The following is a 16861-nucleotide window of genomic DNA, read 5'->3' as shown; positions in this document are numbered from 1 at the left end:
ATAGTATTTAAATAGACATTATAAGTATTTTTTGATAGGTATTAGGTTACACCAAAAAAACGTGTCATCCAGGGGTTGAATATGAACATTTGTTCAATTAGCTAAGGGCTATATGGCACCATTTTGAGGGAGCTTACATATTACTTTGCTAGTTAATGCATATGTTGACGCTAATGCGTATTAATACTTTTACTTGCTTAGTTTTACTACAGGGTTTATAATTTCTGCACTGTTTTTACGTAGTCTAACAGCCATGAACTCAGTATTTTTTTATCATGGTATGCAATTGTTTGCATTAGCGTCAAATTGAGACATTACCTTTTCCCACTGTTATCTCCCAGCCCTCAAATAAACTCTTCACGAATTTGACAACCCATTCTCACACGCTTGTGAGGTTAGTATGCATTATTTTTGAGGGACATGACGTTCTCGTCTGGATGATGTACTTTATTGCAGCACATCAGGCGGTTGATTGGTGTTGTCTGTAGGATTGCCGCATCCTGTAGCTCCGCCCTCGATTATTCAGCCTGGTCGACGTGCGGTTGCTGAGCAGCGTGAAGGCAGAAGCGACCGAGCCGGAGCGGAGGGAGACTGGAGGAGCCCACACATGAATGTTGTTGGAGCGGAAAATACCTTTGCTGCACTTTCACACGCTGCAACCTCTGATTTTAAAAATAACCACAATTTCCTCTCGGTGCTGACCGAGAGGAAGGACCACGCAGAGAGGAATTAAGACAGATTCTTTTTTCTCACGAAGGAGAAGTTTGTACGTGGAGTTTGGAGAGTAGTTTCGGGTAGGCTGACTGAGCTAGTCTGGCTGCCCGCTGCGCCTCCCTCCTGCCCGGCCAGCCAGCCTTAAGTTAGCCCGCTGCCCGTCTCAACCTCCAGCTGTTAGTGAACATGGCGCTAAAAGCCAGGGTGCTATACGACTTCAGCTCTGAAAACCCCGGGGAGGTGTCGGTGAAGGAGAGCGAAATCCTCACTTTGTACAGCGAGCAGGATATTGACGGCTGGTTTGAGGGGGTGAACAGCAAAGGGGAGAGGGGTCTGTTCCCTGCGTCCTACGTGGAAATCCTAAGGACCGACACCACCTCCACGCTCAACAACAACAGCTGCAGCACATCTGGGGACGCTAAGCCTGACTCGCGATATGCAAACATCCCCCCCGAAGGTTTCGACGGCTCTTACAAGCCTCAGAATAAAGTTGACAACTTTACAACACCGTCTGCTCCTAGTATCGCCTCTTTCTCAGCCCCCACACAACCACCACCACAGCAGCAGCAGCAGCAGCCCACTTACCAGCAGCCCAGCCAAGGCAGCGATGATGACTGGGATGATGACTGGGATGACAGCTCCACTGTTGCAGATGAGCCTGGGACTGTTGGTGGAGGGTATCATGACTTTGCAGGTAATCGAGTATCCACTTATAGAGTGTCAACATCCTCAATGTCAAGAGGTAACGCACAGCAAGCTAAGAGCTCTGCCACAGTCAGTAGAAACCTCAACAGGTTTTCCACCTTTGTGAAGTCAGGAGGAGAGGCGTTTGTGCTTGGGGAGGCCGCAGGCTTTGTGAAAGATGGGGACAAAATCTGCGTTATAATGGGTCAGTATGGCCCTGAGTGGCAGGAGAACCCGTACCCATTTGCTTGTTCAATTGACGACCCAACTAAACAGACTAAGTTCAAGGGCATGAAGAGCTACATGTCCTACAAGCTGACCCCCACCCACACACAGAACCAGGTGAACAGGAGGTATAAGCACTTTGACTGGCTGTACGCTCGGCTGGTGGAGAAGTTTCCTGTCATCTCAGTGCCACACATCCCAGAGAAGCAGGCCACGGGGCGCTTCGAGGAGGACTTCATCTCCAAGAGGAGGAAAGGCCTCATATGGTGGATGAACCACATGATCAGCCACCCTGTCCTGGCCAGGTGTGATGTATTCCAGCACTTCCTGACCTGCAACAGCACAGACGAGAAGGCCTGGAAGCTGGGGAAGAGGAAGGCTGAGAAGGACGAGATGGTTGGAGCCAACTTTTTCCTCACCATCAGCCCCCCTGCTGCTCCGCTTGACTTCCAGGAGGTCGAGAGCAAGATAGACGGATTCAAGACTTTCACCAAAAGGATGGACGACAGCGCCTTTCAGCTCAACGCCACGGCCAACGAGTTTGCCCGCAAGCAGATCACTGGCTTTAAGAAGGAGTATCAGAAAGTGGGGATGTCATTCAAGGTCCTCAGCCAAGCCTTTGAAATGGACCAGCAGGCTTACTCTTCGGGACTCAACCAGGCCATCTCCTTCACTGGAGATGCGTACGAATCCATCGGAGAGTATTTTGCCGAGCAGCCCAGCAAAGATCTCGACCCCATCATGGATTTGTTAGCTCTTTACCAAGGACACCTGGCAAACTACCCAGACATCATCCATGTCCAGAAAGGTAAAATCACGCTGTCATACACATTTCATTCCTTTCTCACACAGATGTATCATTTTGCATTGGTTGCTTTCACAGGAGCCTCGAACATCCAAAGATGTTCTTTTTTTTATGTCTTTTGATTTATATCATCACATTTCAATGTATTGTTGCTTCTTCAACACTATTAAAGCAGTATTGAACATTTAGGGGGGGAAAAACGTTCGTCATCTAATGGTTTCGTCGTAGTCGATTGAAAAATAATCTCCAAAAATGTAAGTAATCAGAAAATGCAGTTTTCAACCCCTCAATTAAGGCTTTTCTCAGTTTGATATCATATTAAACGGAGTATGTTTGGGTTTTGTACTTGCAACACAAATCATTCAAACACATCACACTGGACTTTAAGAATCTAGGATTGACACTTTTACATTTTTGTGAAATGTTCTAGAACAAACTATACATTTATAATCAGTATAATCAATTAGTGAATATTGAGAATAATTGTTAAATGTAAACTAAACTACAGAGGAATATGTCAAAGGTACACATCATTCCAATCCTAAAACAACAACAGGAGACATTTCTTATTTATCCAATGAAATGTTTTCCAAGCCCAGGGATTTAGTCCATTCCAGATTCCCCATGTATAAATGTAGACAGGAAACCACATGGTACTGCTGGTGTCATAAAGTAAATACAAAGGTATTGCTGGCCCTTAAAAGATAAACACATATTTAGTTTCAGGTAGTTTGTTGGACTTGTCAACAGCAGTCAGGTTATACTTCCCTACAGGTTATGTGACTTTGCAAAACAAATAGGCGATGTTTGCATTTGGGAATCCGTTGACATGCTTTGTTTGTCCCACCTTGTGTCACATGCATAGTGTTTCATGCGAGTGCTCTGGAGGTGGAGAACGTCCTACCTGGCCTGCTGACCCAAAAGGAATTGCAGCATAATCCCTTATAAATGATTGTCCATATATTCTGAGTGTCAATGTTCCACTAGTCTCTCCTCCTACACGACCCCAGCCAATGATTGTTCTCATTGTGAGGCAAAATGTCACTCATGAGAGGCAACACTGTTATGCAAGAGGCTCAGCATTGTAGCATTCGTGTTTAGAGGGAAGCACCGCTGCTGTTCACCATATGTGTGTATGTGACACAATTGCTTCCTGCGTAAATGATAACCTGAAGCAAACATGCAACTCAATCCAAACTGCTTCTCCTGGGTTGTATTTGGCTGCCTGTTTTCTGAATATTTATATAGGAGGTCTCTTTTCAAACTGTATTACATTTCAAATCCAATCAAGTACTAGTGCTATGATGTGAACTAATCCATCTCGCTCCATCACTTATGTTTATATCAGATCATGGTGGGAAGATGGTCTTTGTATGCACTATTCAGAACCCCCCCTCCAGTATTTCGTTGACCAGGTATACATGGATGCTTGCCTTTTGACATCCTGGTCCATCATGGGTCCCCCTGCAAACACTGGGCCCATTCAGTCCACAATAGACACCACTGGGGAAACAGGACAGACTGTGTTTAGTCTGCACTGTCTGGGACACAAACTTCCCAGTCAGCTTAAATCAGGTTTGCCACGTCGTCCCCACACCGCCCAAATAAGGCCACACAGCCATTCAGATAGTCTGATGTGATAAGCCCGGCCTAATACCACAGATAAGAAACTCTTATTTGATATCACTCATGGAAGAAGTTGCTGTGGGCAGTGTTGAGAAAAGATGGCAGCTGACAGGAGAGCCAGGGCACGCAGATGAAAGGAGGAGCTGCCTGTAACACATCGAGACCCAGACTCTGATCTCATCTTGTTTTTGGTGCACTGAGGCTGTTTAGCTTCTGTATTTATGATGAGACCGATCGAGCTTGTTTTCTTCTTTGTGATGCACACATTCCTTTTCCCCTTAATCATCAGGGAAGAGAAGAAGGCAATCATAATGTATTTATATATAGAGGAAGTGGAGGGATATACCGGTATCGATGACAACATACCTTTAAATAACTAAATACTGGCATTAATCTTATAATACTATGATGTTCCTGTTCCTCTTAAAATTGTTTCTGTATCTTTACCCTCTTGATTAATCTCCCTCCACTAATGCAACACACACAAGTGGGTTTAAATCCTTTTGATTTATTTACATTTTTTAATAGATATGGCAAAAATATTGTCATTGTGATTATTATTTTTGCCCACAGCAGTCTTGTAGTGATTTGATTTTGCGACAGCCCTTGAAGTAAAGTTAAACACAAAATGGGTTAAAAGCAAGCAGAGTCTTTGTGTAACCACTCACACTGTTCTGCCTTTTACTTGCGATATTATATCAGTATCTGTAAGATGCTAAAACATTTATGCCACATCGTGACGGTGATATATTGCAACAGGTAATGCGGCTGCGTTTCATTAAGGATTTCAAAAGTTCTCTCCTTCATGGCAGCTGAATGGCTGCCTGCTACTCACATTGCCTGCATGTTCCCAGGGAGCGTTGCATGCACATGAGTTGAACCTTTGCGAAGGTATTTGACATCTACGCTCTGAAGTCTACTCACCTCAAAGGTTTTGTTTAATCTTCCAGCACTTGACAACTGTTATTACTGCAGTGAAATATCTGTAATTGGTAAGAATACCATTGGCATATCATTGTGTGAAGACAATACTGTAGCAATGGGAGCTTAAATATACACCTGGAGACATGTTCTGAGTTATGTGTCTGCCTTTTCCCTTTTAGTCTTTCATATATTTATTAAAACACTTCCTTCTTCCACTCTGCGTGCGACTATCCCATCTGTCTTCTTTTTGTGTTACTTTGCCTAAAGGTGTGAAGGAAACGCCCATAAGTGCATTTCCTCTCTTATGAAGTGCGGGTTATTGCAGTCTCCATTTGAGAGTGAGGCTAGGTGGTCACAGTCCAGAGTATACTTTCCATAACAGAAGTGGTCACAGACTCAGCGAGCCAAGTAGCTCAGCTGGGACTCTACTGTATGGTGCTGTTTGTGTGCAATAATCAAGATTTAAAGTCAGTCTGAAAGACAAATCCGCTTTAGAAGTGCAGGTTGATGCTAATACGCGCGGTGAGATCATTCCCTATTTAAGATTGTATCTCTTTTGCATTTCTGCTCTCTTTAGGAGAAACCTATCAAAGCATGGCTTGTTAGTCTTATCAACAATGCCATTTTTAGCTCACTGTATCTGTCTCATTAGGACCGCAGACACCAGGCAGCTTTTTATTTGTCCCCTTGGAAAGAACCATGGAAATGTGAGCTGTCCCACAGACGGACACTGAACACACCGTATTGATCGTCCTCTCTTCAGGGACACCATTAGCGTTGAGCTCGACTGGGACAATGTTGGCTCATGATATCGATATCGGGTGTAGCTTTCAGAAAATAATTGTGTTTCCCGCCCTTTATGTTTTGTATACTTTATTTTTGTCCTAATGTGTCCTTCCGATAAGAACAGGGTTTTTCTGTTTCGTTGTATTACAGGTTGTTGAGAAAGAGGAAGGGTGGAGAATGTTTTTATAAATGCTCACCGTTTACAGTCCAAAGTTAGGGGTTGGCTCTGGCTGATTACCAAAGACACTATTTGTTTTTGTAAGAGAAGATGCTTATTTATAGGGCTGCACCCTGTTTGTGGCAAATCGGTCTGTTTGGTCATAATGGACTAAACTTCTTTAGCCGAGTGGTCATTTTTATTTTTACATTCTTAACTGCATGAGCACATCTCTGGTAAAGACAAGATTTGAAGTGGTGCTTTGGGATCTTTTGTATAGATCCTTCAATTAAGTAACTACCCTACAAAATCATATCTTCAGCATTATTGAAGCTTTAGAGGAATGGGTCAATGAAATGGTAAAACTTATCTGTATACATGCAGTCTGAAAATGTTCCACCGGCTTATGGAGATGTAACATTTATTTTCATGCTTTTTTGTCACAGCTAACATCGTCTATTTGTCAAGAGAATATTAAAATACAGCCAGTTATGCTGCTTGCTTAGTCAATGAGATAATATTGATCTTGCCTGCAGCGTTTCTTTAAGGAAAAATGTTCAGTTGACTTTAGACCAGGGCAAATTATGTGAACAATGATTTATTCAGTTGAGAAAAACACTCATGTCAAGTCAAGTATCCATCAGGCTAATGAAATAGACGGTTTCCAGGGAGGAGCACACATTGATGAGCATTGATTGATTGATGTCCTTAATCACATTCACATACTGTAGCTTTAGGGCTGTACCCGAATATTCGACTATTCGAATATTCGTTCGTTGGCCAACTATTCGGGTTTCAATTTCATTATTCGGATATTCGTTTTTTTATTTAAAAAAAAAAAATATATATATATAAACTAATTTTGTTTCCATTTTTTTATATATTTTTCTAAATGTATGCTATTAATAAAGGCGAATTGCCATATTCTTATACTATATTTATACTTTTGAATTGCACTGTTAAAATGCGGAAATATGTACAATCATTCACTGTTCACAGTCACGAACGCAAACGGCACGCTTCACCTCTCTTCACCTCGTTTCACCCATAAAATGCCGAATACTTCAGCTGTGTGGGACCATTTTAAATTGGATGACGGTAAAAAGAAGGCAGTGTGCCAAATATGTGATAAGAAACTGGCCTACCACGGTGGCACAACAACTCTGAAAAGTCACCTGGATGCTGTAAGTAGTAGCCTAGCTTAGCTTAGCTGTTGTGAAGTTGCCATGATGAATCTGCTTTATCCGCCGTTTAAACAGTAACGTTAAACATGATAAAAACGTGCACTTACTTTGCTTGGAAAATAGTTGCAAGCAAGCAACCGAATTGTTTTTTTTATATTAGTTTTTTAATTTTATCAGAATAGTGAAAATAATAGGAGTAATGTGGGAACATCTGGGGCTAAGGCAATTATTGGCATAAAGTTGAGTAGCTCAGCCTAATAATAAATTGTGTCCATAGGTGCATCCCCACGCATCCCAGCCATCAACATCCTCAAAAATACAGCAGACCCTACAGTTCCAAAAACCGATAACGGAGAAAAGAAAGATAGAGATAACAGATGCCATAGTAGATTTCATCGCTATGGATATGAGACCCATTTACATAGTCGAAGGCGAAGGCTTCAGAAAATTAATGAAGAAGATGGAGCCCGGCTACACTGTCCCCAAACGCTCCAGTATTTTAGATGCCATGTCTCTGAAGTACAGCGATCACCGAGACCAAATTGTAACTCAGATTGAAAACTCAACTGCCGTAAATTTTACAACGGACATTTGGACCTCGGTGCGTTTGGAGGCGTATATGGCTGTCACCTGTCATTTCATAACTCGGGAGTGGAAACTCTGTAACTTTGTTTTGGAAACCAAAGTAATGGAAGTAAACCATACGGGAGTAAACATTGCAGAACAGCTTGGAGAAGTGGCGGACGCCTTTGCCATTCCGAATTATAAGCGAGTAGCCGTTGTCCACGACAATGCCAGCAACATGAAGCTGGCAGCTGAAATATGTGTTTTGTATCTTTGTTTGACTGTTCAGGTTGTAAAATGTTATAGACGGAATGTGGAACCAGATGTGGTCCCCGGGTGCTGCGCTGGGTTAAATGCAGAGGACACATTTAGTTTTAATGTTTGCGAGTACTGAGACAATAAATACATATAAATCGTAATAGTATGCTCTTTCTGCGCTTCTGCTTAACAGCGTGTTGTCAGGTGTCTCGGATTCGGAGCATGTTATGAAACCTTTTGGGGAAAAAAAAAAATGTGAAAAAAAAATGTATTAAAAAAAAAATACAAATCTCTCCGCACCGAATATTCGAATATTCGCTGCTGATTACTACCGAATATCCGGAGCCCGAAAAATGGTATTCGGGACAGCCCTATGTAGCTTACAATGGTCTGTCCCTCTAATTCAATCAGTTTGCTATCAAGCAAAGACTGCGTACAGAACACAACTCCAGTACTAGAGGAGAGTAAGCTTAAGCCTACCGTGATGAAATAAGATTAGGTTAATAAGTCATTGGGTGAAGAGCTTTTTGCTTGACCCACTTTGTCCCCATCTTTACTTTATTTATGTCTTCTCCTTGCCTTGTTAATTTGACCAATTGAGCACGTCACGGAGTGTTATACTTAGACTGATCTCATCACTGTTTTATCCCCACATGAAGGGATCAAAGTATGCCAGGGGGGTTTGGGGAAAGCACCCATTTATAAAGAAGTCAGGTTTTCCTGCTGAGTCAGCATTATCAGCTGAAACTCCTGTGCAAACACTTTATATTGACCCAGGCTATTTAAATGCACGAGGTGGCGGAGCGATGAGACGGGGACTGCCGCTGGTTGTTCAGGTCACAGGCGTGCAGGAGCGTTGTGTAATCAGGGATTACGTAAGAGCTGGAGAGCAGCCTCCAGTGAGACCAGCAGGCTCCATGCCACCTCCCTCTGTACATCCAAGGTTTTTTTCAGAGTCGCTCATCAGGATTGATTTCTCTAGCAGGAACATGTATCTCATAAATGGACGTCCTCTTATTCACTCATTACAGTACCATGCGACAGAGAGTATGGCAGAAGCGGTGTTTGTGAAACAATACATCAGATGCAGTACAACATGGGTCAATATCCTATGTGTTCACGTTAGGGCTGCTCGATTATGGCAAAAATCATAATCTCGATTATTTGGGTCAATAATTGATATCACGATTATTAAAAACGATTATCCATTTACTTTGAAAACATCCATTTATTGAAAAAAAAAATGTGAACAGTATGTTTTTAACAGTTGATTACCCTGAACTCTAAGTATAATCCAACTGAAAAAAAAATGGAAAAAAAAAATCGTTTTATTTCCATTATGTTGTTTTCATAATCGTTGCAAGCCAAAATCGTAATTGCGATTAAAATACGGTTAATTGAGCAGCCCTAGTTCACGTTTTGTTTTATGATCTATCTGAAGGTAACACTTACTACAAAGACATACACATAGGTGTGTTGTATTATAAACTCTCACTGTAATGCTTCTGCATACTTATGATAGGACATTTATGTATTTCAGGTTAAAGGACTAAACAAAAAGAAATAGGAAGAGTTCACCTTGGTCTCTGGGAAATGTCAATGCTACTGTTTTTATGAGATTTCATAGACTAAACAGTCAAGTTATTGAGAACACATCAAGAAGATTAATTAACTATAATGGAATTCCTCCACATATCTACTCGACAGTATCGTATTTGTGTTTCTGCAGCAGGTCTGCAAAGCGTACTTGCGGCAGCTGTGAAATGGATGTGGCTCTCTGTGTGTTACAGTCTGCTGACACATCGTCTTGACTGAACTCCTGCCTTTCTCATAAAGTCTCCATGGCAACAATTATTCCTCTTTAGTCCATTAGTGAGCTTTTAAAACACAGGAAGCAAGAGACCTTTAAGGTACATGTAAACACCTCTGGGACTGGCATTTAAGTCTTTGGACAGCTGTGTGTGTTCTGCGTCTCTCTCTCTTCCTCCCTCCTGTCTCTGCTCCCGTTGCCTCTCTTTCCGTCAGGTTCTGTTGTGCATTACAGGAATTTCCAAGATTTGGGATTAAGCTGCAGCTGAGGGATCTGCAGCCAAACATCTAACTGCGCAGACATTGGAGGGGAAGGCGAAACATTTTCTTGGAGATTTTCTCAACATATTTATTTGGCTGCTCCAATGAAAAGCCATACGTGTTAATAGTTGTGAGTTGAAGTAAGAGCAGGCAGTCATAAGGTATTTCTGAAAGCTTTACGGAAGCCAAACGAGTGCAGGGTTGGGTCAGAAGGGTTTCTGTGGTCTCACATTTCAGGAAACAAGCAGGCTGAATCAGACTTCCATCCGACTGCTGGTGACTAAGCTCACATAATGACAAGAATATCCCACGATAGGCCAATACAGGAAGTACTGCTGCGTGCCTTAGGGGAACATGTGTCACCTTCACACACTCCGCCATAATGTCAGGGATGACACTCTGTTTAAGCCACGCATGGAGTTACACTAGTCTTACTTCATTTCTTCATGACGCCTTGAATGTTTACACCATTTACGTCACAGTACACAACTATTGAGTAAACAAACGTTTCTGGCACATCATCAAGGGACAAAACCATCCAAGTTTCCGATCAAGTTTCATGTGAAACATTCATCTGGAAGCTCATTACTTGATTCATTGGTCGGTCTGTCAGAAAACGTCAGAAATTGTGTACATATTTTCCAATGAGGCTTTTGGCTTCACCACCTATTTCTACTTCAAATATCCCAAGGGCTGCATATTTACTTAAAAAGGGGGGGGGGGGGGGGATATTTCGCATTTGATTTTTCTGACCTACAAATAGAGTAAAACATCAGAAAATCATGTTTGACAATTACAAATTCTTCGAAAAACACTAAGAAATGCATAGCACACATTAGCATTCATGTCACAGCCCAGAGAGGTTGTTTCACTCCAGCTGTGGCATGTACACATTTGAAAGTAGCTCGATCCGACAGAAGGTCTTAACCTGTCAGTTTCTGTTTCTTTTCAGCTCACACTCTACGGCTCATGACATTTCTTCCTTTACTCGGTCAGAAAATGTCAGGAGTTTGATAAGTCAGCGGTCATCTGCTCCTGGTGTTTGACCCTGCCTTCCGCTCCCATCACACCATCCGCCTGAAAAGCTGTCTGCTATTTTCTAGTTTAGGCGCCAGAATGGCTGAAGGCTTATTTTGCGGAAAGCAAAACTGCAGGCAGGGGTGAAGCCGTGATGGTTGACATGTGTGAGTGTGAGGTTGGTGAACCATCATGTTTCCATTCTCTTACGCCACAAGAGTCAGCCACAGGGACGACAGCGTCAGCTCACACAGGCAGAACGCAGAGGGGGACTCTCAGTATGAGTGTGATTATAGATTCATGTTTGCAACGTATAGTTTTGTGTTGAATGCGTAACAGAGGTGCCATCTGTCATGATTGAGTTAAAATGACTTGTTTTGATCAAAGCAATGTCCGACATCAATAACCGCCAAATGACAATGAGGGGAAAAAATATGAAGCGTATAAATTACAATTAAACTTCCATAAAGAGTGGACTTTGTTTTTGTATCCGGTTGTATTGAAAATGCTTCATGGCGATGTCTCTGACTTTATTAATGATTCCATCCGAGTTATGACGAGAGTCCTGTGAAAGAGGTTTTAGTGATGCTATTGATAGCTACACACAGGATGTTGTGCTACTTTTAGGCCAAAGCTGTTTGGAGAAAAAGTCAGCACCCCTCAGTTCATGATCATTGTATACATCATGGTAATAACGCATTGCCATGGTTTCATCACTAGACGATGGATAGTTCTTACCACACCGACATGGCAACTAACTGCCAGCAACATGCCCTTAAATGGTTGTGACATCATGTAATAGATATGTTTAAGGCCCACTCAAATTCTCTTACTTTAGACACAGATATAACCTTGGTTCTCAGGAAGTTTGGAACAAACTATTTAAGGCTGAATCCTTGAAGTTATAGATGTACTGTCAAGCTGTGTTCCTACATTTTAATAGCAAATAATAATGAGATTATTAATGAACCTTCCTGTGAAAGAGTTTTATAGATAACTGTTTGGTGAGTTAAATGTAATACATTACTAGTAATACAACTCGTCTGTTAAGGAACATCGTTGTCTACTTAGTGGGCAGTTTTCCCACACTGGTTTAAATAGTATGTGGATGATTTCACCTTTATAAATAAATGTTGTGGGTGTTTTCGAACATCCCCTTTCATGACACTTGTCTAAAAAATGTCTAAAGACAATTGTTTGCTAATGGTGCGATAAAGGACTGTTGATATAAACATCTATATGTCCTATTGTGTACTCTATTGTCTTCTATTGTGTTTCTGGCAAATGTTTGTATGTTTTGTTTTTAAACATTAGAGTGCTTAACATGCTTTCTTTTCTAAAAACATGATAAGAATAGTGATCACAGAACAAAAAGATAAACCTTGATTTGTGTGTCTACTCTCTTGTCCCCAACAGGAGCCCTGACGAAGGTGAAGGAGAGCCAGAAGCATGTGGAGGAAGGCAAGATGGACCGGGCGCAGGCAGAAGGCATCGACAACCGCTGCAACATCATCTCCGTCGCCACGCTGGCGGAGATCCAGCACTTCCACCAGATCCGCGTGCGCGACTTCAAGGCCCAGATGCAGCATTACCTGCAGCAGCAGATCGCCTTCTTCCAAAAAATCACAGGCAAGCTGGAGGAGGCTCTGCAGAAATATGACAACGCGTAAATGATCGCTGGTTCCAGGCCGTCACTTTAGACCTCGGTGATCAATGACTCGGCAGCTCCTTCAGCCAGCCAACAGCCGCCAGTAGCACATACTGGTGAAGGCTGTTCACCCAGCAGGGAGGGACATTCAAGATGATGCACTCCAATAAAAACATTTCAGCAAAAACCCAGGGTTCTGTGTGCGTTGGCCACAGTTTAGCTCACCTGGATGTTCTTGTGTTAGAAGAAGACTGTCATTTAACGAAGAACGGCCATCTTGTTATAGACAGTCATAGTTTAAAGGCGATTCAATTATAGTGATGGTGCAACAATGGTCTGTATGTTGTTAGAGGAAAGCTCGTATCGGGTGCTGCGTACAGTGCAACATTTCACACATGTTGATGAGCGACTGCCACTGCAGGAGCGGCTGACACCTTGCCTTCTGGGAACACTCAGCCCTTCCTGGTGTCTCTCTATTCTTGGACGAACTGAACACAATGTTTACGGTGTCGCTGTGCCTTCTGATTACATCACTGTCATTTTTGTCACTAGTTCTTAACAAGCTTTATATACTGTATATGTAGAAATATATTCTATTTGTTTTTACAAAGCTACACATTTTGCCATTCTTTGAAAACCAAAAAGATCACTGTGCTTTAAAGAGGGCCGTGTCTTTTATGAGAGACGGTAATGTTCGATTGTGGGGTTTTTGCCCCCCAACAGTGGACCCTGGGGTGATTTTCAACTCTCACAGTGCAGCAAAAACAGAGAGAGGTGAACCTGCTTTGACTAAAGGAACCCATGCCTCACACGGGGGCACAGCCTCACACGGGGGCACAGCCTCACACGGGGACACAGCCTCACACGGGACACAGCCTCACACGGGACACAGCCTCACACGGGACACAGCCTGACACGGGGGCACAGCCTCACACGGGACACAGCCTCACACGGGACACAGCCTGACACGGGGGCACAGCCTCACACGGGACACAGCCTGACACGGGGGCACAGCCTCACACGGGACACAGCCTCACACGGGACACAGCCTCACACGGGACACAGCCTCACACGGGACACAGCCTGACACGGGGGCACAGCCTCACACGGGGGCACAGCCTCACACGGGGACACAGCCTCACACGGGGACACAGCCTCACACGGGGACACAGCTTCACACGGGGGCACAGCCTGACACGGGGGCAAAGCCTCACACGGGGGCACAGCCTCACACGGGGCACAGCCTCACACGGGGACACAGCTTCACACGGGGGCACAGCCTCACACGGGGCACAGCCTCACACGGGGACACAGCTTCACACGGGGCACAGCCTCACACGGGGACACAGCTTCACACGGGGACACAGCCTCACACGGGACACAGCCTCACACGGGGACACAGCCTCACACGGGGACACAGCTTCACACGGGGACACAGCCTCACACGGGGACACAGCTTCACACGGGGACACAGCCTCACACGGGACACAGCCTCACACGGGGACACAGCCTCACACGGGGACACAGCTTCACACGGGGGCACAGCCTCACACGGGGGCACAGCTTCACACGGGGGCACAGCCTCACACGGGGCACAGCCTCACACGGGGACACAGCCTCACACGGGGACACAGCTTCACACGGGGGCACAGCCTCACACGGGGCACAGCCTCACACGGGGACACAGCTTCACACGGGGGCACAGCCTGACACGGGGGCAAAGCCTCACACGGGGCACAGCCTCACACGGGGGCAAAGCCTCACACGGGACACAGCAAGAAACCGCAGTATTTAAGGGATGAGTTCAATGGACACTTGTCATGTCGGATATCTGATTCTATGTCGACAAAATGTTGTTTTTCAGGGTTTGTTTTTGGTGTAGTGCTGAGGCTGTTGGAGGGTAGCGGGTTCCTCAGCTTTTTAAAACACACACTTTTAGACGGATCATCTGCAGTTTTTAACCTTCATGGTGTTGGCTGCATCCTAAAGAGATTATCAAAATAAATTCCTCCTTCACAGAAAGCCGTTTGTTGGTCCTGTGTTTTGTCCAGTATTTCAAATAACTGATCTTTTGTAGTTGTGAGTGAGATTTAGACTAATACTCTGAATACAGTCAACAACAACTCAGGGAAAAAGACAATAAAAGTTAAGTTAATTTGCCTTTCTATCGTTCCGTCAACCCATGTAACCTAGCAACTGTCCCACTTCATACTGACAGAAGCCCAACGAAAGTGCTGTGGCCCTGCAGGTTTCCTCTGCTGCATCCCTGGAGGACTGGTGTGCCGTGTCAGTGTTTCATGCTAAGCTCCGCTCGCAGATCTGCTGACTGTGCAAAGCCCGGCCAGCCATCTGGGATATCTGGCCTCTGTTAAAAGTGCCGGAGCGAATGACTGTGACCTCGTAGACAATGAAAAAGGTCAGAACATATTTTTCTCATTAGCTGTCATCACCACCACCTATCAACAAGATAACCAAAGTGCAGACCATTGCTTATGGAAAATAACACGTCCACATCTTGTTTTATTTGCATGTCAACAGTTATCTCCAATGCTGATGCCTTGTTTACCAACTTGAGGAGAATCCACTCTGCAGCAGGGTGTTTTTTGCCCGATGAGATTCCAATTGGACAGATGTGATGTGGAGCAGAAGATAACAAAGAGACGCAGCTTATATCACCTCTGGATCTTAAGAGGCTGCCTCCCAGTTCTGTAAATATGTTTCAATGTTAATACCAGCAGATTATCCATCAAGACCCCTGCTCTGCCCTCTGCTGCCACTGCTTGAAATCTGAATTCCGAAACATTGATAGAAAATGTTGCGAGCTGCATATTCCCTGAGGTTTCTTATCGATAGATGTTTTGTCATGCCACCTATCAAACGTTTTCCGATGTTTCGCTGTATTAGTGAACACTTTGACCTGCTGGTGGTGCTCCAAACATCAGGGGATCACCAAAGTCGTCATAGTTTCTCTTTTTGGCTCTAAGAATAAATGTTCCAAATTCCATGGAAATGATGCTAAAGGAGAATTCTCTGAATCTCTAAGTTCCATCCTCACGCATGTCTTTTAAACAATGATTAGCGATGGCCAACAGGTCGACATTGCCATCTGTGGAGCTTCACCAGAGCATGGTTAATAATATCCTGTCATGTGGGAACTAGGTCCGTTTGGAAACTCTCACCATCTCTTTTTTGTTTCCTTTATATTGTAATGTATATTCTGGTTTTCATTTTCTACATAAACTCAGTAATATGCACACCGCCTGTAGTTACCTCATCCCTCAGGCCTTCTGTCAATACTGCCAACGCCCGGGGAAATGGGTGCTCCTGTTTTTACATTCTTCCCAGTTATAAGCCATGGCTGTTCTGAATTAGTAATACTGATAAATGTTTGCCATACACACTTCAGAATGATCTTTTATAAAACAATCAATATTAAACCCGCATAAGATAAGAGCAATGGTGATTTTGACTTAATTTGGTATCGTTTAACGTCATACAAAACACTGCAGTCTGCACTTTTTTTAAGTGAGGTCATTTTTTTTTTTTGTCAGGCTGTTATTCTAAGAAAAGCAGGGGCTTCTTACTCACCACAGTCTAGCATGCAGGAAGCAACAGCTCCTGATTCAGACTTGGATTTTTCTTGAGACAGAGCAGTGTCAGCAGCTGAACACATTTCAAACACAAACGTCAAGTGTTTGAAACCACAAAAGCATCGCCAGACTAACCTTTCAAATGCAGAGGGGGAGCATGATAACAAAGCATTAAACCGTTACATTGCCAAAGGCTGAAAACATCGAGGATAGAAGAGATCAAGTGGGATTTTCCCGGGAGTTTGTTTTTGAAGCTGTGATACCATTTCAGCTTTAAGTAACACATGTCCACAATAAGTGGTCATCACTTCTCCAACCAGACTTTTGACTTGAAGTGGCTTAGTGGAATTCACAGATTGTAACCCTGAAACATCCTGTACTCTTGTTATAAGTGTGGTACATTTAAGATTAACCCATTCCCAGCTGATCATCTACGACTCTCAACATATGTACACCTCTATCATAGCTCAAAAGCAGTTTAAAAAAAAAAAGAAATCAACTTGAATTTTCACAAGATGTTTACATTACATATCATTTAGCTAAAGCTTTTATCCAAAGCGACTTACAATAAGTGCAAAAACCATACAAAATCAAACTCCGAACAACAAG

At 43.5% G+C, this 16861-nt stretch overlaps 1 protein-coding gene across 1 annotated transcript; it reads left to right on the top strand.

Annotated features, from left to right (window-relative positions):
* The first annotated feature begins 538 nt into the window (after positions 1 to 538).
* snx18a (sorting nexin 18a) lies at positions 539 to 13272 on the top strand. The gene is made up of 2 exons (XM_034090341.2): positions 539 to 2431; positions 12431 to 13272. Exons 1-2 carry the CDS (start codon positions 901 to 903, stop codon positions 12682 to 12684), a joined length of 1785 nt encoding a protein of 594 aa, XP_033946232.1. The 5' UTR covers positions 539 to 900; the 3' UTR covers positions 12685 to 13272.
* Positions 13273 to 16861: the final 3589 nt, after the last annotated feature.

This window comes from Pseudochaenichthys georgianus, chromosome 9 (assembly GCF_902827115.2).
Source record: "Pseudochaenichthys georgianus chromosome 9, fPseGeo1.2, whole genome shotgun sequence".
Lineage (NCBI taxonomy): Eukaryota > Metazoa > Chordata > Actinopteri > Perciformes > Channichthyidae > Pseudochaenichthys > Pseudochaenichthys georgianus.
The sequence above is the reverse complement of the archived record's forward strand: the minus strand, read 5'-3'. Positions and strand labels throughout refer to the sequence as shown.